Below are 24566 nucleotides of genomic sequence, written 5' to 3'. Positions count from 1 at the left end.
TTTTTAATCACAATTGTCTATTTTTTGCTCATTTTAATATATTTTTAACCATTTTCTAAATTATTTTTTATATTTTTACATTTTTTGTTTTTGTGAAGCGCCTCGTGATTTTTATCTTGAGAGGCGCTACAGAAATTATATTTTCTTCTTCTTAATGGTGAATAAATACCAAAATGTGGACAAATACCAACTTCAAATGTGATTTTACATGCACTCAACAATATCACAATCAGCTGCTATTAGCTTTTTGCAATAAATCTGAGGTGTGACTAATAAGTAATGTGTCTGGCTCACCTTAGCAGCTCTGGAACCCAAGTCCTTGAGGAACCATACTCTTTTCCTCACTCAAATTGCGCTGGGTGGAAGGAGGGCCAGGGCGAGCCTTCTGATATCGAGGCAGAGCGTTGGGCTCTGTGGACCTGCTCGTTACCCTTGCTAGGATGCTGAAGGGTTGCCAAACCAGTCCGCATGTAGAGCTGGAGAATGTCACCATACATCCATATGCTGCTGTTGGTCTCTCAGGTGAAAGCCAATGGAGAGAAGAGGGTCTGGGAGTGGGGCTGCTGCTCCTGAACCTAACCTGAATAAGCGGACCACAACGATGAAATCTTGAAGGTATTAAAGTTTAGCTAAGAGATCACAGTCTAAGGAGACACTTTAAAGACACTGACTACAGGAGTCGTCTCATTGTTCTGGAAAGCTGCCAAAAAATGAGATTTTTGGTCCCCCAACAAAATGCTCAAGGATCTATGCAAAATTTTCACATAAACCTCTTTTTTGCGAGTTATTGGAAAGCACAATACATTTTGAGTCACCCGTGAGGGGCCAAAAGTGCATTAGGAAGAATTTCATAGTAATAAAATCAAGAAAACATAAAAGTAATACACAATTTACTAATAAAGATTCTGAATGGTATCTTATCCCATAAACAACTTTTGTCACAATATTTACAGCCTCGCTGTCACTGGTCTAAACTACAGCATCTGAATCTTAATTGTTTTGGATGAAAGTCAGATATCAGACTCCTGTGTGCTGGAGTACACACACACTGGGGATTTAAGCTTTATTAATCAGAAATAAAAAGAGACTTTCCAGAATGGATGCTTGATTTTATTCGACATTCAGTTTTTTAAAATAACCAAAGCAATGCCAGGCATCCGGTCCAAACCATTTAAATGGACACAGCTGGCATTAAGCGCCAGTTTTACTGAGCAGGACTGGAATCTGTTTAGAAGAGCACCCATGAACACAATCCTTTTCCACACATTTAGAACAGATAACACCGGGCAGCAGAGTTAAATGTGCATTCACAAACTATGGCAGCTATAGATTCAATATCCATATTTGGTTTGACTTCAAGTGTTAACATGTAGATGTAAAACAAACTTTTTAAAACAATTAACATTGAAAATAAAGAAAGCAACATCAGGTCATATATATATATAGATTTGAAATTACCCAGATTACACAAATGTATTAGAAACAGAACACTCTAATATTTGAGTTTTGGGGGCAAATTTAGTATTTTTCTTCAAATGAGCAATGCAAAGTCGTGGTAATAATATTCAAATGACAGTTTAAGCTGAAATGTTCAAACTACACTGCTGAAAAATTAGACTTTGTGCATTTGTTGAGTTAAATACACTGTAAAAAATACAATGTTTACTTAACCATGTCAACTGGTTCCACTAAACCCACTAAAGAGTAACATTCATTGTTATGGTAAAAGTAAAATGTATTCCTCTTTAAGCCACTGGGGTTAGTGGAACCAGTTGACACAACACGGTTAAGCCAACTCAACATTTTTACTGTAGCCTCATCTACAACTGAAAAGCTGGACGTACATAACGTAAACACTCCGCTTTAACACTGAAATAAAGTCCCAGCTTGAATAGTCGCACAAGCGCTGCACAAATACAAACTGAATCAACAGCTGCCAAACATCTGTGAAGTTACTTAATACTGCAATGCAGATTCACATCCGGCTACCGGTGGGAAATGATCACCTTCACACCCTTCTGACTAGCAGGCGAATAAACACATCTCTACCCCGTTTCGTTCCGAATCAAAAAACAAATAAATGGAGCTGATAAAAAAAAGTAACAAACAGTCGTAATGTTCATCTTTTCAGAGAAAGATGTGCAAAAGACATCAGACTCGACACTTAATTAAAAAAACAACATAAGCAGCAATGGACAGGTTTGATCATACATTAAACATGTATTCATCTTCAATCCTGAAACCAACATGCTTAAAAAAAAGTATCAAATCATTCATTATGATGACCTTATAATTAATAGTGGTAGTAAATAATACTGCTGAGGGTTGGACCAGAACACTTCCAGTCCGTCAGTGCCATGCTGATCCCACTCCTAACAGTAGAGGGCACTGGAGTGATCACACCAGCTCAGACACGTCATGCAGACAGGAGAGAGAGAGAGAGAGAGAGAGAGAGAGAGAGAGAGAGAGAGAGAGAGGGCGTAACACTGATCTCAGATCAGAAAGTTCAGATCCCCCAACAGCCTCTAAATCAGGAAGCTCGGAGGAAACCAAAATCCTCCCAATCACACAAACGCAACAGCACTCCTCTGGTTGAGCATACATATGAGCAACATTTATCATTTATGTACACGCCACACACAAACAGATCAGGCTGCTTCCTCCTACATCAACATCAGAGGGGCTTTGGTTGCTGACAGCCACAGAAAAGCTTTGGAGCATTGCTAGTAAAAATGACATTAGTGCAAACGACGACGACGAAACAAGAAAATGTAGAAAAATCATCTGGAGAGGGGTTTGCAAGCTTTATGTATGCAAAAACGACTCAACTCTGTCATTTTAACACTATTTTCCACCTTATTTGCATGAACCGACTTGTGTGCACGTGTGAGCTAAATAAAAAAAGGCTAAATGTGCTGGTAGTAACGTCTGATGAAGCAGAACACAGATGCTAGACAGGAGGGGGTGGAGCAAAGCTCGGGAGGCTAAATGAATAAGATCAGCACGTCCGCTTCCGGGACTTATTTACACTCCGTGATAACAGTGGTACAAAACTTTGGCGGCGAGGAATAGGTTTGTTTTTTGCTGGGACCAGCCAAACAATTCGATTTGAACGCTGAAGATAGCAAAAATTCTCCACATACAAAAAACGTACAAGTCATTCTTTTGTGAAGCCACCGATCTGTTCACACAGCCGGGCTCGAGGAACAACATTCAGTTTGCTTAGTATTCAGTAACAGAACTACCAACCATCCAGCAGTTCGGCCCAAAAAACACCAAAAAAAACCCAGAAACGCGTAGAAGTTGATGAAATGTTAAAGACCGTCACAGTTTCAAATGTAACCATCAGTCTTCCGTTGTCTGTTGTAGCACTCCTGATCCGTTTTTCAATATTTCATGGCATGTACTGGATGAACCCCAAATGTACAGCAGTAGAAAGGAATTGCAGGCAGGATAAACGAATACAGAGAAAAAAAAACATGGTAATGTTACAAAAATGCCAAATTCAACCCAGTAAGCTCAAACTGAACTCAACCAGGTAATGATGCATTATTTAAATTTCACATTTTATGGATATGATGCACGGCCGACTGATTTCTGAGATGAGAGCTGCGCTTTTCCTTTGTCGCGATTTAAATAAAAGACAAAAATAAGTTGTCGATGGAGATCACTGCCAGCATGAGGTCAAAGGTCAATATCCAACTGTAACCGTACCAGTGGTCCTTTTCCCTTCCAAACGTGATTGTTCTGGATTTTATCCCCCGAGAGGGACGTGGAGGAGTTTACCGGTCAGGAGAACCTAAGTGTGGGCGGGTGAAATACAAGCAGAGCGTAATCAGATGAAGGATTTTTAAGTGCATGCACGTGTGATGCGCGTGTTGCCATGGAGCTCAGAGGCAGAATGGAGGAGAGTTTTCCTCAGAAGCTGTGCTGCTGGTGAGAACGTGATAAGGTGGACTCGAGTGTGGGTCCGGCTCCAGCTCAGCTGTGGGGGTCGTCTCTGCAGGAGATGTGTGAGGGAGGGACGGAGCGTCGGACGTAGAGGGAGAAAATGACGAGGTTTGTGACTCCAGAGGAAAACAAGAAGAGGACGATGATGATGTAGCTCCGTCATCTTCTTCCTGCCCTGCTGACCCCTCCTCATCATCATCACCATCCTCTGACTGAGTTTTATCCTTGTTTTCATCTGAGGCTCCTTCCTGTCCCGCAGAGCTCTGATTTGTCTCAGAGTTGGACGCGCTGGCAGCTGGGGCCTGGCTCTTGAGCTGAGCGTGACACAGAGGACAACTCTCCTGGACGTACAGCCACTTCTTCAGACAGCCAGCATGGAAGAAATGACTGCATGGAGTGATCACAGCACTGCTCATGTCCTGCAAAAACCATTAAGTTGAACATTAGAGAGGGTTCCCAGTATCTACTGGTCATCGTTATAAACGCAGGACTTAGCATACCTGGAAGCAGATAGCACAGATATCGTTGTACTGCTCCAGCTGGGCGTCACTGGCAGTCGGGAGGCTTTTGATCTTGTTTACAGCGTCTCTCCTGAGCAGGAAGCTCTGCCAGCCCAGCTGGGCTCGGAGCCAGACATTATAGTAGGAGTGGACCAGGATGATGGTGCTTCCCATAACGCTCCACTCCCCAAAGACGGTTTCTGATATGCCGTAACATACCACACAAACGGCCACCTGGCAAAGCAGAACATCAATGACCGTTTAGGATCTAATCAGAACTGAGGTGTGGTGTGTACGGTGTGTGTGTGTGTGTGTGTGTGTGTGTGTGTGTGTGTGTGTGTGTGTGTGTGTGTGTGTGTGTGTGTGTGTGTGTGTGTGTGTGTGTGTGTGTGTGTGTGTGTGTGTGTGTGTGTGTGTGTGTGTGTGATTAAGGGTGGTTCTCTCTTAACATACAGGTGTAAGAGGCTAATGCAAGAGGCTAGCTCCGCCTGCCAAAAGTGAAGCCAACACGGAAGTAACAAAAACTGCAGTTCACAACTCATCCACTAGGGGCTGGACCCAGTAAGGAGCAAGTCTCCACTGACTCCCATGTTAAAAGCCAACGTCACAGCAGAAAGAAAGGTGTTTACAGCCTGGTTCAAAAACATTTTAGGTTTAATAGTAGGGATGGGTACCTTTGACATTTGAATCGATCCGGTACTGATTCCCGGTACATACGAATCGATACCGGTACTTAACGGTACCAATTTTCGATACTTTTGAGTGTTTAATATTTTTAATTCTCTTTTATAATTAAATATATTTTTCTCAATATATAACCATATTTGATAAACATCATGATAAATAACATACAACTGTTTGTATTTTAACATTGTCCTTGTAGTTTTATAAGCTGATAATTAAACTGAAGTAAACATCTTTACTGTGAACTAAATTTACTGTGTATCTTCATTCCTTTTACCGTCTTTTTTCATTAGATTTTTCCTACTGGGAAGTTAGAATTTCCGAGGAGAAAGCGAACGCACCATTAGCTGATAACAATGGTAGCAATGGAAGCTAACTTATCAAGCTAACGTTATCTTAAACCGTTCATTTAGCTGCTGGAGCAGATTAAAACGATGATGCCTCACACTAAGATCGTTGTCGCTGGTTTCGTCTTCACCCAATCACCCGTCGCATTTAGTAAAGTGAAGCCAAACTTTAGAGCGAGTTCATGTTCTTCTAGTCGGAATTTCGGAGTTCCGAGGAGAAAGCGAACGCACCATTAGTGAAACGGAAGCCAACAAATCAAGCTAACGTTATCTTAAACATTTTATTTACCGACTGGAGCAGATTAAGATGAGGATGTCTCACTTAGATCGCTGTCGCTGGTTTCATCATAACCCAGTTACCCATCACATTTAGTGAAGTGGACCCAAGCTTTAGCGTTTGTTCTTTCTACCATGCTGCCCTATTTACAACTCACTCGCAGCCACCGATGACATAACGCTCTTGCGCATGCGCAGCTGTCTAGGCAAGTTCTCGTTGTGAAGGACGGGTACCGAAACGAGGCACCGTTTCTAATGAAGTGAATCGGTGCTCGATCGGTACTATGGAATTCGGTCGGTACCTTAAAAAGTACCGAATTCGGTACCCATCCCTATTTGATATGTTTAGTTTTCCATCCTAACAACTCTGAATGAGTGAATATTTTGTAACTCATTGTTTAGATGTGATTAAAACTTGAAATAATGAATACTAAGGTCCTTTTGATTGACAGGAGTGAGATTGGCCGTCAGTGCTAGTGCTAGCGCTAGCAGCTTCGCCCCTGCTAGCAACATGTTAAAAGTGTTACAGCCTAGACGGCAGAGGGTAGCAGTCTCTCAGCTGAGGCTTTCTGGTTAAATGCACCCTCCAAACTTAGTTAGCTTTAGTTAGCTCAGTTAGCTGGTACCTACTTCAGCTCAGAGTTTGATGGGTGCTTATCGTCTGCCCCCACCCTCACTGCCCTGCCAATTTAGTATTTTCTAGGAGATTACCAGACGTGTGGCAAGGCCAAGATGGTGGTGGTAGGAGGCGCCCACTGGGCTTAAATTCAGCTCAAATTCAGGTGACGGTGAGGAGAGTCTGTCCATCTTGTAGGCCCTTTTTACAAGACACACCAATCCAGCAAATCGGCGAAATATTACAGCAACAGTGTGTATTATAAACACACCATGCCAGCATGGCGATGCGCAAATTTTGCGGCATTCATTCCACATTGCTTGGTAGTAGTATTACGGTAATTGTCTGCCGTAGAAATGTCGATTGCGCCTTGGTGCAGCAGAGAGAGATGTCATGATGACGTAGGGAGGAAATGCCGAGCTCCGGCCCGCTATTATATAGAAAATAAAAGTAAACACGGGCCGTAAGTTTAGCTTTTTGAACAAAATCAGCTGAGACGACAAACTGAAGCGACGCAGAGCTCCAGGAGCTTCTCTCTGTTAGAGCTGGAGCTCAGATCAACAGCGACTGCATGGGGACTGTGGAGAGCACCAGCTTGTTAAAAAAAAACTTAACAATCGTTGCTTCAATTGCAATAAAAAGAAAGTTATGCCCAAGATAAACAGAAGTCCACGGCAGTGCAGGGACCGCCCCCATACCCCCTTTATCAAATCAAATCAACTTTATTTATATAGCACTTTTCATACAAAAAAATGCAACTCAAAGTGCTTTACAGATTAAAATGGCCCCATAGATCCCACATTCCCATCCCAGCCCCCCTCCCCAAGTATAAAACAATTAAAAATTACAGTTCCCCTCCCGCACCCAACTTCCAAAAGTGGACATACAATCACCCGCACACTCGTCCATGCACACACACACACACGCACACACACACACTCGTGAACACCAGAGTAAACAATAGGCTGAGTTCAGATGGGTCAGGTAATGAACGACACATCATCAGCGGAGCCATCTGCCCTGGCAGCAACAGATCCACGGCAGCAGCCAAGACATTTATGCCACCATCGCCTAATCTTTCACATAAAGGACACGACTGCGCCACATTACCGCCACAGTCTGATCACTTATAAACAACCTAAGGCTCTCTGATGTCGCCACGGCGTTGCGGCAAATTGACGGCATTGTTTTGTAAAAACTGCTATGTATACGTTCAATGATTTAATATCGAAATGATTTCATTAATTGTTAATCAGCACACACCTAGTCAAAATACCGTTAACTGTGTGTGTGTGTGTGTGTGTGTGTGTGTGTGTGTGTGTGTGTGTGTGTGTGTGTGTGTGTGTGTGTGTGTGTGTGTGTGTGTGTGTGTGTGTGTACGTGTGACATCATGTACCAGAAACTCCAGCAATCTGTAGGTCCCGTTTACATAGTAGATGACCTCATCCATGTTCTCCACTGGAGCTTTACGAAACTCTTCCACCATGAAGAGAACGTAGATGAGCAGAGTACCGAGGACCTGGTGGAGACACGGGAAGGGTTAGGCTTCTGTTACAAGTCCCTTTGTAACGTGTCTTTAACTACAGCGTGCTTCTGCTTTACCTGTAGAGAGGTCAGAATTGAAGATGAGATGATGATGAGAAGCCAGAAGTCCATATGGAAAAACTGGCAAATCATATAAGACATGTAGGCTGGAAAGATCAGCAGGAAGAGACACAGGGACACAGCTCGGAAGTGCTTCCACAAACTCCTACAAAACCAGCGGGAAGGAGGAGAAAAAGGAGAACGCAATCAGATTCTGACTTTTTACGATTAATCATTCAGTCGGGTTATTAGTCCTTACTTGTCTCTGGAAGCCCCCAGGGCAAGAACTATAGGGTCAGCGATCTCCAACATGGACTGGAGAATGGAGGCAACAACGATGAAGAGGATGATGGAAAGTAGAAAGGCTCGGTGGATGACCTGAAGCTCTATCAGACCGGTTTGCACAGCAAGGATAAGCAGGGTGATGCCTTCGGTCATTCCTCTGCAAACAACAGATCATAAAATTAAACACACACTCTGACAGACCCCTCAGACAAGAGAACCGTGGTGTAACCTACCTGTGCATGGTGTTGTCATTCATAAAGGCTCTGTAGCCTTGCAAGTAGAACTTGCAGAGCGTGAGAACTCCCAGAGCGATGAAGGAGACGGTGAAAACCAGACCCAGGAGAGAGTACGGCGTACTACAACACTCTGCAATACTGAGTAAAGAGATAGGAGAGGAGAGGAGAGGAGACTGAACGCTGGATGCAAGAACGGGCGGCTAACGTGTTGTAGCTTCAACGATCACAGTAACCAGACAACACTATTGTAGTTTGACTGAATATAAACATGTTAACTAGAGATTTCCAGGGATTAGATGTGACATCAGTGGGTTTTTAACCAAATGGCTTAAAGGAACTGGCCAGAAGGAAATGTCCTTTCAATCAGGTGTGTAAAAATAGTTCGAAGCTCCACTGACCCCAAAAAAAAAATTAGGATTTTAAGAAAATATGATGTTTTTAAAGAGTGCAGCAAAAAATTTAATAGTTTTGGGTTCTTGGCGCTACGCAGCTGCTTGCATCAAACAGGGGCGTTGCCTCAGAAAACCTTTGTAAACACGGTTAGCGTTACGACAGTTGATGATGCTTAATCAGATATCGGTGTAGCATCTGAAACTTCTGCTAGTTGGTTAGATTTTCTCTGTAATACGATTCCGACGAGGAAATAGAATGAGTAACGGAGAGTTGCGATGACGTGAGGCTGACTCCGATGAACTGCGAGCAGATCTGAACGCTGATAGCAAAGCCAATTCAGAACCTAAATCGGTACGTTTACTTTTATTGCCTTTTGCTTGTAGCGCTCGTAGGTGCACTCCCACCAGCTGCACCACGGCTAACCGTGGCACTGTAGTCGCGATTGCTTGGCTTGTTGCTTTCAGCAGTGATCTAGGAGGTTGCCGCAGTTTCACTGATCCCAGGAGGATGCATCTGTAGTTCGTCTTATAGCTCCAACCTTTGAGAATTTTCCACTGACCAGGCTCTGTGGTTTGTGTTGCGATCTGTCTGAAAATGCTCAATGTAGATCTGTGCTGATGAAATGATGCCCTCTGAGTTCACTCGTGTCCTCTTAACAAACCGTTTCCATGCCTTTAATGTTGCATATGGCTCAGACTTTTTGCTGCAACCGTAAAGAACGCAAATATAAAACCAAAACGGTTAAACAGCTAGTCAACGTCGACAGAGGCATCTTTGAGTAGCGCCCGTGCTCAAAAACGCCGACCCCTCTCAATACATCATCGAGTAATATTTGCAGCACACACTTCCTTTCTGTTTAGAGAGAATTTAGACCTTTTTTTTAATAATGATTTATGACAAAATTGCTCAAAACTGAAGTCAGTTTACTTTTCAACAGTTGGTAAAGTGTAGCTAGATTGAATTTCTGTGACTTTGATGCTCAGTCTGGCCAGAGGCTTTAAAACAAACCTAGGTTTCTATAATTGAATTAATCATCTCCTATTAACAAACTAAACTCAAAACAGAAATGAATAAGACTTTGAAGCACTGAGCAACCTTCTCTCGCATGCGTTTTGTACTTTCTACACAAAGCCTGCGATACTTGACCTTTAATGCTGCTGACATAGCTAAGGCAACTATTCCACCATTATCATAACTGCACTTATGTTCTAAGGAGGTTCCACAAAGTGTACAATACGCCTCCCTAACGTTATCACCTTACCTCGTGAGAAAGAGAAAGAGGAGCCTCTCCCTGGAGGTGGGCTGGTCTCTGGTGCTGAAATAGGTGTAGATCTGCAGAGCGAACAGCACCAGCCAGAAACACATGAAGAGAACCGGAAGAACCAGCTGGTTCCACAGAGACATGCCTAGAGCCAGCAGGCCGTACACTTCCACCACCTGTGTGAAGATGGTGGTAATGAGGTCAGTCACAAACATCTATTGAAACAACGTGTAAGGAGATATGTCTGAGCACCTCTAGATAAAAACAGAAATGTACTTACTTGAGCCAGCTCTCTGTAGGCAGTCTTAGCCAGGTTATACGGTACCAGTAAGTTAGTAGCCAGGAAGTAAATGACCTCCAGGCCTGTAAAGATCATAGAGAACCTATTGATGAAGACAATGGTCTCCAGGGGGACCAGACAGAGTCTAGCCCCCAGAGGGAGGAGATGAGCAGAGAAAAGCCAGATCCTCTTTGTCTGCATCACACAGGAACACAGCGTGCACACCACCAGCTGACCTGGAAGGCAAACATGGAATTCAGCAAGGTCATCAGAATACATGCAGTTTTATTGTTGCATAGGTGACAATCAAATATTCATCAAATTATGAATCCATCCCAGGGTGGCGATTGCTGGTTGACCACTGATGGGAAACAGAAGCGTAGCCCCTCTTTAAAACATCTTTTTGTACCACCGCCATTTTTTTTTCTTCTGCTTTCTCAGGTTTTCTCTGAGCAGGAATCAGCACTCAGTTCTATTTATAGCACAGGAGACTCCATTCCTCCTGTCCAGTAAGCTGAAATCAGGTCTCATAATGCGGAAACTCTAACACTTCCCACTTTCACCCATCCTATTTTCATCCGGTGTGCCAGCGGGCCTTTGGACATCGTTTGTGGTACACTGGCGTGTGTTGGTTTACCGATGAGTGCCATGGTGAATCTGCTCATGGAGAGAGGCTCCAGGTAGACCGGTCCTTCGTAGCCTGAATCCAGTTCACTGCGAACATAATCCCTGACAAAAGAGGTCACACAGAGGCAATCATATTGGAAGTTCTTACGGAACGCCCCAAAATGTCCAAAGCTTTGTCTTCGTCAACTAGAACAGGAGAAACTTAAGACTAGTGAATAAATGATCTGATAAAAAAAATAAAAAACCCAATGCTTGGTGTGTACATTTACCAAAATAAAAGCAGGCTTTTGAAGGAGGGAACATTAGAGTGTGTGTTAATACCTCGAGACTTGATGACCAGCAAACAGCAGCAGGGCCGTGACAACATACAGGTAGAGTTTAACCAGATGCTGACGAGGCAGAGTCAGAAGCACCAAGCTCAGGATGTAACCTGCCAGGCGGCCACACACAAAGTTAAAACAGGAACTACAAAGCTGTGTGCTTCCTGCTTCCAGATCACACTTTAATATTTTCTCTTTGTATGACACGTTTCTCTGTCATCCATCAGTCATACAAATCCCTGAAACAGCAGCCGTAACCTTCTAGAAGCTAAAACTCTTTTCAGCTCAGCAACAGTTCCACCAGTCCACCCACTGAGCCCATCAACACATACCAGACCTATTAGCTCAGTCACAACATGCAGCCAAGTTTGGTTAAACACAAGGCCACATAAAAACAGTTCCTGGTGGTTCCCTTTTAGCTACATCGTGTGAGTGAACGTGGCTTTATTACATGAATCTAGAGCTGATTAAGTCTTTTTTAAATGTCTTGGGTTTGCATCAACACCTGTGGAGAATAACGCCAGGGTTGAACCCAAAACAGAAAGTTAGCACACACTGGTCTTTAAAAGGAACTCCAGCTATGAGGACGTGGATGCCCTAATGAGCCACAAGTTTTCTATTGTACCAAACTGTTGTTAGAAACACACAAAATATAGCCATTTATTTATAAATCTATAACATTTAGAACATTTTTTGACATACGTAGGACGCCATGTTTTCCGCACGCAATGCACTCTGAGGGCGATGACGTATACTGGTTGCACTTGGAGGAATAGCTTATTGACGCTAGTGTTTGTTTACGCGCTCACCGTATTAATAGTCAAGTAAAATGCTGCATTGTGCTGCTTTTGGATGCAATTTCCAGTCAGAGGGTAACAAGGGGAGTGATGTGAGTTTACACAGCTTTCCCACTGGCAAGAAGAGGAGAAAGCAGTGGGAAGATGCCTGTGGACGGACACAACTTCCCAAAGATCCACGGCTGTGTTCCCAACATTTTTCTCCTGATGCGTTTGAGGCTTATAGTCGACCACAACTACTTAACGAGCTCACCAGAGCGGCTGGGTATAAGAGAAGGCGGAAACTAAATGCTTTACCGACCATTTTCCCACACAAGGAGCCTAAACGCCCTCGGAGAGGGCTGGATGCTCTCCTGAGCCGACAAACACTCCTGCAGCTGCCGCTTCTGTCACGTTCAGCGAACCATCGGACACGCCACTCGTCACGGGTGAAGCCGAACATTCTCCTCTCCCGTCAGTAAAACAAGCAGTAAGTGTAGCAGTACAGTGCTCTCCAAATATCTAATATCTGCAATAGTGTTGTCAAAAAAATCGATACCTAGATATAAATCGATACTAAAACTGGTATCTAAATTAGATATTCCATCCCTGTGGTATCGATATTATGGACTATTATACACAGCCTTCAAGTACACTGACACGCACGACAGCCAGATGCCGTAAATAAACAAAAACATAAACAGCGAATTTGGGAGGCGCTTCACAGCCCAACTTAGTTAGCATACAAAGTCCGACACGTAGTTGTATATTCACGCTTATGTGCTTAAAGGAAAACTCCCGTTTATTGCAACCTGGACTTAATTTCTAGCATGCAGTACGTTTGTTTACTCACGCTGACAACTTTGGTGCTACTTGGATTCCCCGGGGTATTTAGATCCATCGGCGAATCGCCATCAGTGTATATCCATATAACGGGTGTGGACGGGCACCCATGGTGCAGCCTCGAAATAAGACATTATCTGCACCAAAACATCTTCATGTCGAAAGGTTTTGTTAGGAATCATTAACGTGATTCCCCAGTTCGTTTGGAGCAGGTCTGGGATTTCTAGGCGTAAACAGACTAGCTGCGGCTAATCTAACCGGCGCTTTTAATGACGCCACTGCCGTGCGCCAGTCTGTTTTTATTAAGATTACCGGTAGATGTACCTTTGTCCTACTGTGGAGAAATTCATTTTCTCCCTTTATTGACCAACAGAGTTGTTCAAAAGTACAGAACAAAACATATGGCATTACATCTTATGACAAAAATGCACCTTAAATAGAGTTTAAGCAGCAAAACATCACTCTGCAAATAGTGTATATATAGTGAGACAATTCATGATTTAAAGTGTTAACTTTCGCCAGTTTTTGTATGGACGTTTTAAAAAATGCTGATACTTGAAAGGTTTAAGCACTTTATACACTTAATTCTTAACATTTAATTTTTGCAATATAAATTGAGGAATGTTATTTTTTGAATAAACTTGTTCAATAAATTGGTGTTTTTAAATAGCATCGAAATCGAGTATCGAGTTTTTTTCCAGTATCGAATCGATTTTGAAATTTTAGTATCGTGACAACTCTAATCTGCAACAATGATTAAAGTGGTTTCACTGAATATTCTAATCATCTATAAAGCACACGACAACTCTGGATGCTAAAATTCTCCAAAATCATTCATAATTGAATAAGTTTAATCACACAATAGCTTACCGTTAACTTCTGCTGACAAAAATGTGAGCTCTTGACAACAAACACTCTCTCTCGGTTACCACTGAGAAGCATTTGCCGCAGAAGCACCACAGGTTTTGTCCTGCTCTCGCCTCATCCCGCCCTTCTTGCTCTTCATGTTGATGCTCGTTTTGTGAAACATGGTCAGTGATGTCCTCATTAATGTTTCACTCTGGTTCAAATTGAAAAGGCTGAACAGATGACATGTTGATGTCGCTGAACAGTCACTACAGGGTCCCAAAGCCAGTCGGTGCAACCGAGGTACAACCATATGACGTCACTGCCCAGAGTGCATTGCGATGCTAGCAACAATGGTGACCTATGAGTTAAACTATTTTTACAAATTTTATAAAAATGAAGACATCAAGAAGGTTTTTTTTTACACCATTTTAAGATAATTGATACTAACATTTATCTTTTAAGAACCACAAGGTTTTGTAACCTGGGTTCCTTTTAAGCTATGCTTGGCTGCTTGTCAGGTTTGTGTTTTGATCACTAAAGCGCCTAAAGAACTGGTGCTCAGGCCAGTATTAAACCAGTATGTCTTTGGGCCGTGAGTCTGGGCAACTAATCACAAACAGTGAGACGATTTTCTACATTTCATCTGGAAATACACTGAATTGAAACATATGATATTTTTGCATATAGCAAAACTGTCACTGTTGCAAGAAATTCTTGTAAATGTTTTATTTTAATTGCCTGAATCCTTTACTCTCTTACTCGGAATGGCTCTTTTTTTGTTTTGTTTCACATGATGCCAAACTCTCCCACAGAAGTCTTAACACGTTCTACAGAAACTACATAGAGAATGCTTCCTGATTCCCTAAGAATTAGGGATGCTCCTTGTCCAATCACGTGATCAGATGAGGTGATTTTGAAAGGATCTGGGATCGGGTGGAAATGATTGGCTGTAACCTTAGTAAACAAAAAGAATGCTCTCTTAATCTCATCCTGAGGTTCTCAAATGTAATAGCAACGACTGTTTAACAAGTTCTTCTGCATCAACATTTATTGATGCATTGAAAATTAAGTAACTTGGACTCAAATTGGGGGCCTAAAAATGTGATCGAAACATCTCTATCTAGAATACAGTTGAGTATTTAAAGGATATTTTCTTTGCAAATGTTTTTGATGCATGTTTGAAATTCAAGTCACACAAACTGGTGCCTAAGTAAGCAAACCGAGAGAACCCTCATTTATAACTTCTAGTAACTTACTTGCTAAACTTTTTGTTTGTTACCAACATCTACAGCCCATTGAACAGCTGGATTAAAAGTTGTACCACTCTGTACCAGTCCTGTGTAAAGGTTTCTCAATTCAAACTCAAAGCAGCAGCTCAAATAAATGAGCTCAGCATAACAGATTTTTCTGTGAGCATTTATGCTAGAACCAGTCAAGAGCACCGACATAAATGAGGATAATCTGTCAAATCTCTTTAAAACCATGTAAAATATGGTGCAAAAGCAGAAAATAATATACTTCTTTATTTACAGGATGATAATATGGAAAAAAGTTTGTTTTCTGCACTCACCAACATAGTGCAGGTAGAGTGCCAGATACTTGTACTGAAAGAGCGGATTGTTGGAAAGGCTGGAACGTTGGATCTTCTGGAAGAAGGAGCTTACATCCCAGCGGTACAGGACATCCAGCAGCATGATGCTGGGAACGCGCAGACCCACGTTGAGCACGGCTTCTACGCGGTCCTTCACTGCCATGGCTTCAGGTTAACCTCTGAGCAGCAGGCAGAACTGACCACTAAGACGAGATGCTGACTCTGGATCCTCTGAGGACAAAACTAAAGAAAAAGAAATGTAATAAGACAGTGACAGAAAACGAGGGAAAGAATTAATGATAAAAACAAGCAATAACAAAAGAAGTGGATTAATGCAGGTCACAGAAAGCCACAGAGAGTGTAATCGAATAAAACACAGCAGAAAATGGTTTTATTGTTCTAATCTTTTACCAGGGCTCAGGACTGTAAAGGTTCACTTTAAGGCCAAAGGTGTAACAAAGAAAAATTGAAGCTGCAAGCAGCGTCGTTCGGCCCTCGCAGCTCCGCGCCGCTCCGACCTGGCCGGCAGCCCGGTGCACCCGATCACGTCCGCGGAACATAAACGTCGACCACCCCAACAGCAGAAACCGCAAACGGTCTCCTCATCCGCACCTCACCCTGACTCAGCATCTCCTCTGAGCCCACCAATAAATTACCCATCTCACCACTGGGGCATACTCTATCTTTACCACATTGGTGGTGTAATGACACAGACCAAGTTTAAGTCTATTCTGACCACGTTTTTTGAAGTTATTGAAGGTTAAAGTTATCTAGGGGGCGCTGTGACCAATTACAGAAAAATCCCATTGAGGTCAGCTTTGGTTGACAAAGGTGGTTTTCTGTAATTTTGGCATAAATCAGACGTTGTGTGTGTTAACTAGTGCCAGAGAGCCGAAAGGGGGTGGAGCTAAAGGGGTTTGAACCAACAACCCCAATCAATCTGTTTGGTGCAGTCATGTGATGACACAAGCCAAGTATAAGGCCATTCTGACCTGAACCTATCTAGGGGGCGCTGTGACCATTTACAACTAAATCCCATAGAGGTCATCTTTTGTCATCAAAGATGGTGTTCTATTAATTTGGCATCAATCATACGTTGCATGGGTTATCTAGAGCCAAAAGGCTGTAAGTGGGCGGAGTTAAAGTGATTTGAACGAGTGAGCACATACATGTGTTGAATGCACAGGGGTGGACATTAACTTCAAAACCAACCGGCCAGCCGGGCCGGTAACTCTGAATATTTACCGGCCCGGCCAAGAATCTACCGGCCCCGCTGGTCAGCTGCCAAAACGAGTCAAAATAACAACTGAACCGTTTTAAATGTAATAAACCTTTATTTTGTACACATTCACAAACATAATAACGTATTCAAGTTTGAATTTGTTTGTTCCCTCAACAAAACTCGATTTTGTTGTCGCATACTTCCGGCATACAACGCAGTACATCACCAACTCCGCTTTGCTGTACTCGAGCCATTGGCTGTGTTCGAGATGAGCCAGTTCTGCGCAGACTAGACCAGCGGTGATCGGCGAGCAGTGCATGCCGGTTAGATTTGTGTCCGAATTGACGCCGACTTGCTCTGACGTCATGCATACGTAGGCAACGATAACCTCGTGAGATCAAGGCGGCCGCAGATTTTGGAGCAAGGCGCTGCAGTTGCTCTCCACTGGCTGCAAAACCTAGAGGATGACGGGAAACGCCTTGCTCTCACCTGATCTAAGATCTGATTGGTTCATATTTTGATCCAAACATCCGGTGGTAGAACATGAAATGATAGTGGGTCACATGTTTTCTGTAAATCATGTTACGCTGATGATGACAACTATATAGGCCATAAAGAGAAATGTGTTTTGTTTTCTTTTGTCACATTTCCTATGAGCACACTGAACCTACAGCTGCTAACCTTTACTTATCATTACAGTCATGTCTTCATATACAATATATGATATCCACAAGCACGTGAGGATGTGTTTCAGCTGCTAACAGGCACCAGAATTAAAATTGAAAATTGAACAAGTGTGAATGCTAACGCAACATCTTCAGCCATCGTCACCCCCGAGCTACACATGCAGGGAAATCCAAGAGATTCAACTGGCAGAAACAACTGGTTCACACCAAGTCTCTCTCTCTCTCTCTCCTCTCACTCACTCACTCTCACACACACACACTCTCACTCACTCTCACACACACACACACACACACACACACACACACACACACACACACACACACACACACACACACACACACACACACACACACACACACACACACACACACACACACACAGACAGACAGAGAGAGGAAAAGAGCTGAGGAAATGGAGGACACCAGGTAGTTAAAAGAAAAACTACAGCTGAGCCGAGGCGCGCCTCGAATGGGGCGCGTCTGATCTGAACTGAGGAGCGGCGAGCAGCGGCCGGATATCGTGAGCGATTCGCTTCTCGGCGCTTCCGTGGCCGGTGTGTCCCCGGCGAAACGCCGGCTTTCAGCCACTCCCCCTGCTGCTTCCGTCTGTTTTCCAGGCGATGCGCTGCTCAACTCGAACACGGCCATTCTCTGCGCCTCCCGTCTTCTTTAAACCGCCAAGAATCATTCCACCCACGCACACGCTTCTCTGCTTCATACCGTTTCGAACTGTCTCGCTTCTCCTCACCAGTTTTAAAGCGTTTTGCCAGAGATTTCATCAAGAAATCCCATCCCTGTGGTGGCGCCATCTTCCTGCGTGCTTGTGTGTTTCTAGCGTGGTTCCACTTCATCTTTAATAGTGAACTTATAGTTCACGTGACTATAACTAGAATGTGCAGTACGTGCACGAATCGTACAAGTGCAGTACGTGGCTAGAGGCGTGCAGGATCACGCGAGCGAAACGAAAGCGGCAGCTTCCTACAGGGCGGGGCCATGATGTAGGTGAAAGCCGATGTGTAAATGACAAAGCTTGGGCGCCACCCGGGCGGTAAGTCGTCAAGTATTTACCGCCCGACGAGAAGATTTAGCGCCATTGGCGCTCGGGCGCTTTAACGGTCCACCCCTGATGCAGTTGTGTGATAACTCCCACCATTTTTGATATAGTCTGGAGCTTTTTTGCAGAAGTTACAAAGGTTTTATTGTATGTAGATGGCGCTGTCCCAAATGTAGGAAAATAGCACATGGAGCAGTTTGTAGGTTCACAACAATCATTTGCATGTAGTTTGGTGTGAATTGCATTATGCATGTGTTATTCAGGGCCTAATGTCTGTCAGGGGGCGGAGCTAACGTGATATCAACCAATGACCAAAGGATTGTGTTGGGTGCCTTTGTGTGATGACACATAGCAAGTTTGGTGCAGTTGCGACCTCGTCTGTAGGAGTTATTACAGTTTTAAAGGTATGTAGGGGCGCCGTGGTGATATTATGCAACATTCACCAACCGTTTGTGCCTCATGCTAAAGGGCAGTACTGTTGATTGCCATGTTCAGTCTCGTGCAGATCGGAGGCTGTTTGTGGAAGTTACAATCAAACGAAAGGTCACGGTGTCATGCCAGAATTCGCCGTGGCATCAAAGCCCCTCCCTTTCTGGAAAGCTATCAGAATTGAATAGTCGTTACAGCATCATGAAGACAGTGCATGACCTTAGTGTCATGGTGACTAAATTAGAGGGGACAAATATGGGCGTTTCACCATAAAACAATAGACTTCCTATTGTCAGGGGGCGGGGCTTCAGTAATGTCAGCTGTCCACATTGTCATTGTCTTGAGATGTGGTCAGTGATCAAAAAGACAATGTTTGATATTGATCTGATCATGCACATGGGAGTTATTACATCAAGCAATGTAATGGCGAAAGGTCAAAGTTTGAGGCTTAGCCACGCCCACACCTTTCAACTTTTGAAAAATCCCACTGTTGAATTTTTTCCCCTTTGTCTTAAGAATTTAAAGCAGAAGTTTGAAGGCGATTGGTGAAAAGGGCGATGGGGCATCACTCTCCAAACAAAGTGTGCGAAAACCACTAAATCGTAGCCTGGCAAGCCAGACTAAATAAATGTATTATTTAGTCTGGCAACACTCCATTGACGGCTCTCGGTTGTGGGGCGGGTTCTACCATTGTCTTTCAAATGATCTCCGCATGCTACTGGACAATGAATGTGACATACTCTTGTTTCACTCTGTTGAATTATCCCACCCACCAGGCATATAGAGTGCCCTGATTGGCCCACAAAGCGGATAAAGCTCTGTGATTTGTTCACTAAGCGCAGGTAGAGCACTATGATTGGCCCACCATTATGGACTAATCACAGCTCTTTATGTGTTTGAAACCCCTCTAGGGAGCTGTGATTGGCCAGCCAGAATGCTGTTGGGGCTGCAGAGGTTCCAGTGGAGCGTTGCTAGACCAAACTTTGCGAAGCAAGAATTTGGTCTAGTTCACTACGCTAACTAAATCGAGTACTTGGACCAAAATGGCCAACTTCCTGTGCGACATTGACCTTGGCTCCAAGAGACTTTTTAGTAGGTCCCAAGGCACTACATTAGTGTACCAAATTTCGTAGTTCTCAGATAAAGCACGGCTTGGGGCTGACAGTTTTAATGGTCCTAGGGGGTGCAATTTCAGAAAAAAGGCCACACTCACAAACCTATCATGTCCATTTCTATTGGTGGTCAGACTAGGATCCCTCATCAGAGATTTCGTAGCGATATCACGATAACTGAAGAAATGAGAGGCAAATGTATTTCCATGGCGTGATGGTGAATTTCGCCATGCTCCCAAAGCCCCGCCTTTTTTCGAAACCTGCCAGTACTGGAGACCAAGTGACCTCAACTTGTCTACTACTATTTGCCAGAGATTGCTGGTGATTGGGTGAAATGAGTCCAATAGGGAGCTGTGAAGGGAGCTGTGTGGCTCCATGAGACTTTTTTGTAGGTCCTGAGACACTACATTAATGTACCAAATTTCGTAATGCTCAGTGAAAGCATGGCTTGGGGCTGACAGTTTTAATGGTCTTAGGGGGCGCTATTTAAAAAAATAGGCCACGCCCACCAGATTTTCACATCAGATTTTTTGGGGGGCCAGACTAGGATCGCTCACCAGAAGTTTTGTGGCAATATCTTTAGAAATGACGAAATGGGAGTCAAACTTATGGCCACGGCAGTACGCCTGACTTCGCTGCACCACCACAGCCCCACCCTCTTTTGAAAACCCCCATTAAGTGATGCCAAGCAACCCCTCTTGCCTTGAGTTACCAGCTACAAATTTGTGGTGATTAAGTGAAATGGGGCGATTTGGGACCGATCACAGTAAAACGTGACCTTTTTGGTCCTGAGGGGGCAGGGCTTGTGCGATGTCATCATCCAACCATTAACTTTTATTTGAGGCCGGGTGCTGAATGACCACAGAAGTTTTTGTAACTCTATTTGGTTATGAACTTATAGCCATTTATATTGTTTTGGCGAGTAGTCGAACTTCGAGGCCTGGCCACGCCCCCTCAGCATATACGAAAAGTCAGTTTTGGCCATCCCTTCTGATCAATTTCACACAAATGTTGAGACGATCGTGCAAAAAATGATCGAGTAAATCAATCAGAAGCGGACCCTAAAAGCGGCCAAAATGGATAAAAATCGCCATTTCAACCCAAAATGGCCGACTTCCTGTTTGATGTTGACCATGGTTGCAAGAGGCTTTTCTGTGCGGACTGTTGAGTACTACAAGTGTACAAAATTTCATAACTGTATGACAAACTAAGGTTTATGGAGGGAGGTAATTTTTACATTCTAGGGGGCGCTGTGGAGCTAGCTTTATTGCAATTTTTTTGGGACCTTTAAAATACAAAATTTTACACCATGCCTGACAAGTGTGCAAAATTCCTGAGTTTTTGGGTATGTTAAGGCCTCCAAAAAGCCAATTTACTTGGCGGAAGAAAAATAAACAGAGCAGATACAATAGGTCTTCGCAGCGCTTTCGCAGCTCGGGCCTAATGGGTTGATTTCATTGTATACATTGTGTCATACTGTCTTGTGCTTTTACAATCTATAAAGAGAAAGCTACAATTAGGGTTAGGGTCAGCAGGTGTGTGTAGAAGAATTTCAAAGGCAGAAATTAGCTGATCAGTCTGCAGAAGGAAGGAAATGATTATAAAATCTAGGGCGTCCAAAGCATGGTACAGAACAGAACAAATGGCCTTCGAGTTTATTAATTTTGAAGCAACATCCAGCTGGTCAGACACAACTGACTTTCAAAACATTTCACAGAAATATCACGCAAGTACTTTACCCACAAGTATATACTTTTCATGGCTAAAAATAATCAGTCTACGTGTCAACGACTGTAAAGCTTCCTGTTTCTGCCTCCCACACATACAGTAACAAATGATAAATGGCCTGTATTTGTATAGCACCTTCAGATATACCTTTGGATTTCCATTAAATATGTGCAGCAATGACCAATATTAAAAGTTCCAAACCAGGCTATTTAAACCTTTGAGAGCAAAGGGACAGTATGAAGTTTAAATCCCATTGGTCATCACACACTGGTGAAATTCATCTCTGCCTTTGACCCATCCCTGTCGGGAGCGATGAGCTGCAGCTGTGGCTGAGGGGTTGCCGTGTCTCCTGTGAGCTAATACTGCATTGTAGCTAATACTGCACTGTAATTTGACGACGGCCAGCAAAAAGCTCCAGAGTTGCTTAAAGTGGCTGCAATAACCAAATTTTACCACAGGATGTCATTTTCCCTTCATTTCTACATAATGCACCTTTAAATACAAGTTACTTTCATCAACCTAAATTCATACCTGGAAGTTAAACTGTTTATTTCAGTGAAAGTCCACCCACGCCCGCTCCAAAAACATGTGTCTACAATGGTGTCTTAGGTGAGGCAGTTGCTGTAATGTTATGGTAGTCCAGTGGTTAAGGTGTCTGCCTGAAGACTTTAACCTCTGGACTACCAAGTCAGTTAAGACAATGGTCACCAAAGCTTCAGGTCATGAGCTGGCCAGCCGAGACAGGTTTCAGAACCCAGACCAGATTCGGAGGAAGAGCTGGGTGTGGTGTTGGGAGGAGGAAGGCAGTACTGTGTTCAGCTTTTCCATTTGGGCTTTTTAGGAATTTCAAAATAAAATTCTAACTTTGCAGCTGAAACAGAAAGATGCAAGAATGCAGCCAAAAATTGGTTTGGCAGTATTTTCATGAGGAAACAACAATATTACCTGCTAAAACAGTGGATTTCCTATAATATGCCATACATGGTGATTATTTGCCTTTTCAAGATGAAGTGAATGGATTGTTTTTGTTTGGTTAGACTAGTCACAATGCTCGTTATTCCCCCAAAAGACATTTGTTTTAACCAAAATTAGTGTAAATGTTTCCTTATTGTTTTTTTTCTGCTTAAACTTTTATCATCACACTGCAGGTAAAACACTGAAGCAAAAAATAATGTCAATATACTCAATCTGAGATACAAGTTTTACTGAGTTCTCTCAAAATTAGACTTAAGTGACGCTTATGTTTTTTCCATAAACTCCTAAAAGTCTCCAGATTTTTCCCCAATGCGCTTCATGGCTTACTGTCTCTCCATTTTCCATTATCCTTGCAGCACCGGGACAGGATCCTAAGAAGTTACATAACAGAATTCAGTGGACAGAGCTTGCTTCCTACCTTATGTAACACGACTAACTGTATTTTTATCAGTCTCCATCCATTCAACACTCAATGTTTATGTTTAATTTGAATGGTCTATTTTTGTCTAGTTTCACTTTACTCAGTTCAAAACAAAAACAACCTTTATTTTTGAATAATTTTTTCAACATTTATTGCGAAGAGTTCAAATTCATATCAGTCTTCTACATCTGATGCATGTTGTGCATGGTTCACATTATGAATACAAATCTTTTTTGACAGTCGGTACATGTTTTCTAATTTCTAATAATCTAAAATAGTTACATGCATCACAACTTAAATTAAATCAAACTAATACTAACAGATGGATTAAATACAGAAAAGTCTCAATGTAACCAGTCATGTTTTACATTATTTTCTATTTTAATGGAAAAAAATCTGGTTTTGCTAAATGAAAACTAACGTTTAGACTTTATGGGCACAGGGGATATTGTTGCATTAGTGAGTGCTGCGTCTCTTGCTATGAACTCTAGTAACCCCTCAGTCTCGACCGGGGAAAAAAATAGCCCCGCCGCAAAAAAGAAAGCAACACTTGAGTACCTCAGTGCGTTTGTTTCAAAGTAAAAAGGACAAAACAACTTGTAGCTTGAACACTCGTGGTTGACCGGTGAAGTTGTAAATGCGAAGGGGATAAAAACAGACAGCAGTGACGGTGTGTACGTGCTCTGTGGAGGTGATGAGCTGCATCGGCTGAGCAGGCAGCTGGCGCAGTGGCAACAATTTAAGCTAACGTTTTCACATAACGCTGTCACTTAGGCAAACTACTAACGCAAACCCAGCATCCCGACGGGTTGTCCCTGGCCCACGAACATTTTACACACACGCTCATTTAGATTATTAGAGTAAAATCACACTGCTCTCGATCGTGAGAGCGGAGCTAACATGCGGCGGACAGCTAGTTGTTGTTATGCTGGTTCAAGATTTAATGGAAAAAACGAGGACTTACTTTTTCAAGGACGATGTTCGCAGTTATGAAAAAGGGTTTCTGGCTGCCAGTTGGATCGTGTGTGGACCATTTTAGCTCGGCACCGCCCGAAATAACGGTCCTCTGAATGGGTGTGCTTCACAGCGAAAAGAAGCGACCCAACCGCGCATCTTTCCTGGCAGCCATTAACCGGAGTCCCGGAGACGTCATTTGGAATCGTAGGATGTCCAAGGACGATCCTGCCTATCTCGCCTCTGATTGGCTAGAGGGTTCTACTACGATTGGCTACTTCATTTGGCAGCAAACCGTCTGCTCTATAGTCATACTTATAAAGGAAAATGTGGACTTAGCGCTATAATATCCATTCTGTCCTGTTTTGCAAAATACATTTATGTTCCTTTTATTTAAAAATAAAAAAGGTAAAATGTGAACTTGTAAAAAATCTTGTTGCATGTATCACACTGTTGAAATCTCTTGGCTCTCAAGCTCTGAGGTTAAAGCGGAGTAATTAGGATAAACGTGTGTGCCTTACTAGGTATGAAATATAATCAAACTTCCCTATTTTGTCCAGCCGTGT

General features: G+C 43.0%; 1 protein-coding gene across 2 annotated transcripts; it reads right to left on the bottom strand.

Moving 5' to 3' along the window:
* Positions 1 to 1088: 1088 nt before the first annotated feature.
* Positions 1089 to 24195, bottom strand: LOC107386750 (RING finger protein 145). Of its 2 annotated transcripts, XR_011521828.1 has the most exons (13): positions 24011 to 24195; positions 15399 to 15662; positions 11362 to 11470; positions 11051 to 11142; positions 10414 to 10649; positions 10134 to 10309; positions 8477 to 8617; positions 8218 to 8400; positions 7977 to 8124; positions 7771 to 7893; positions 4452 to 4685; positions 1783 to 4370; positions 1089 to 1679 (listed from the first exon to the last, which is right to left on the bottom strand). XR_011521828.1 is itself a non-coding variant. In XM_070555821.1 (12 exons), exons 2-12 carry the CDS (start codon positions 15580 to 15582, stop codon positions 3891 to 3893), a joined length of 2106 nt encoding a protein of 701 aa, XP_070411922.1. In that variant the 5' UTR covers positions 15583 to 15662; positions 24011 to 24195; the 3' UTR covers positions 1089 to 3890. The 2 variants fall into 2 exon arrangements, 1 of the variants encoding a protein (XP_070411922.1); XM_070555821.1 differs by having other exon boundaries at positions 1089 to 4370.
* Positions 24196 to 24566: the final 371 nt, after the last annotated feature.

This window comes from Nothobranchius furzeri, chromosome 10 (genome assembly GCF_043380555.1).
Source record: "Nothobranchius furzeri strain GRZ-AD chromosome 10, NfurGRZ-RIMD1, whole genome shotgun sequence".
NCBI classification, from domain to species: domain Eukaryota; kingdom Metazoa; phylum Chordata; class Actinopteri; order Cyprinodontiformes; family Nothobranchiidae; genus Nothobranchius; species Nothobranchius furzeri.
The sequence above is the reverse complement of the archived record's forward strand: the minus strand, read 5'-3'. Positions and strand labels throughout refer to the sequence as shown.

Excerpts from the sequence above, each read along its gene's own strand:
- LOC107386750 (XM_070555821.1), bottom strand. The coding sequence starts at position 15,582 with ATGGCAGTGAAGGACCGCGTAGAAGCCGTGCTCAACGTGGGTCTGCGC. Across the intron at positions 11,143-11,361 it reads GCTGGTCATCAAGTCTCGAG|GGATTATGTTCGCAGTGAAC; the intron begins GTATTAACACAC and ends CTCTTTTGTCAG. Across the intron at positions 7,894-7,976 it reads CAATTCTGACCTCTCTACAG|GTCCTCGGTACTCTGCTCAT; the intron begins GTAAAGCAGAAG and ends TGTCTCCACCAG.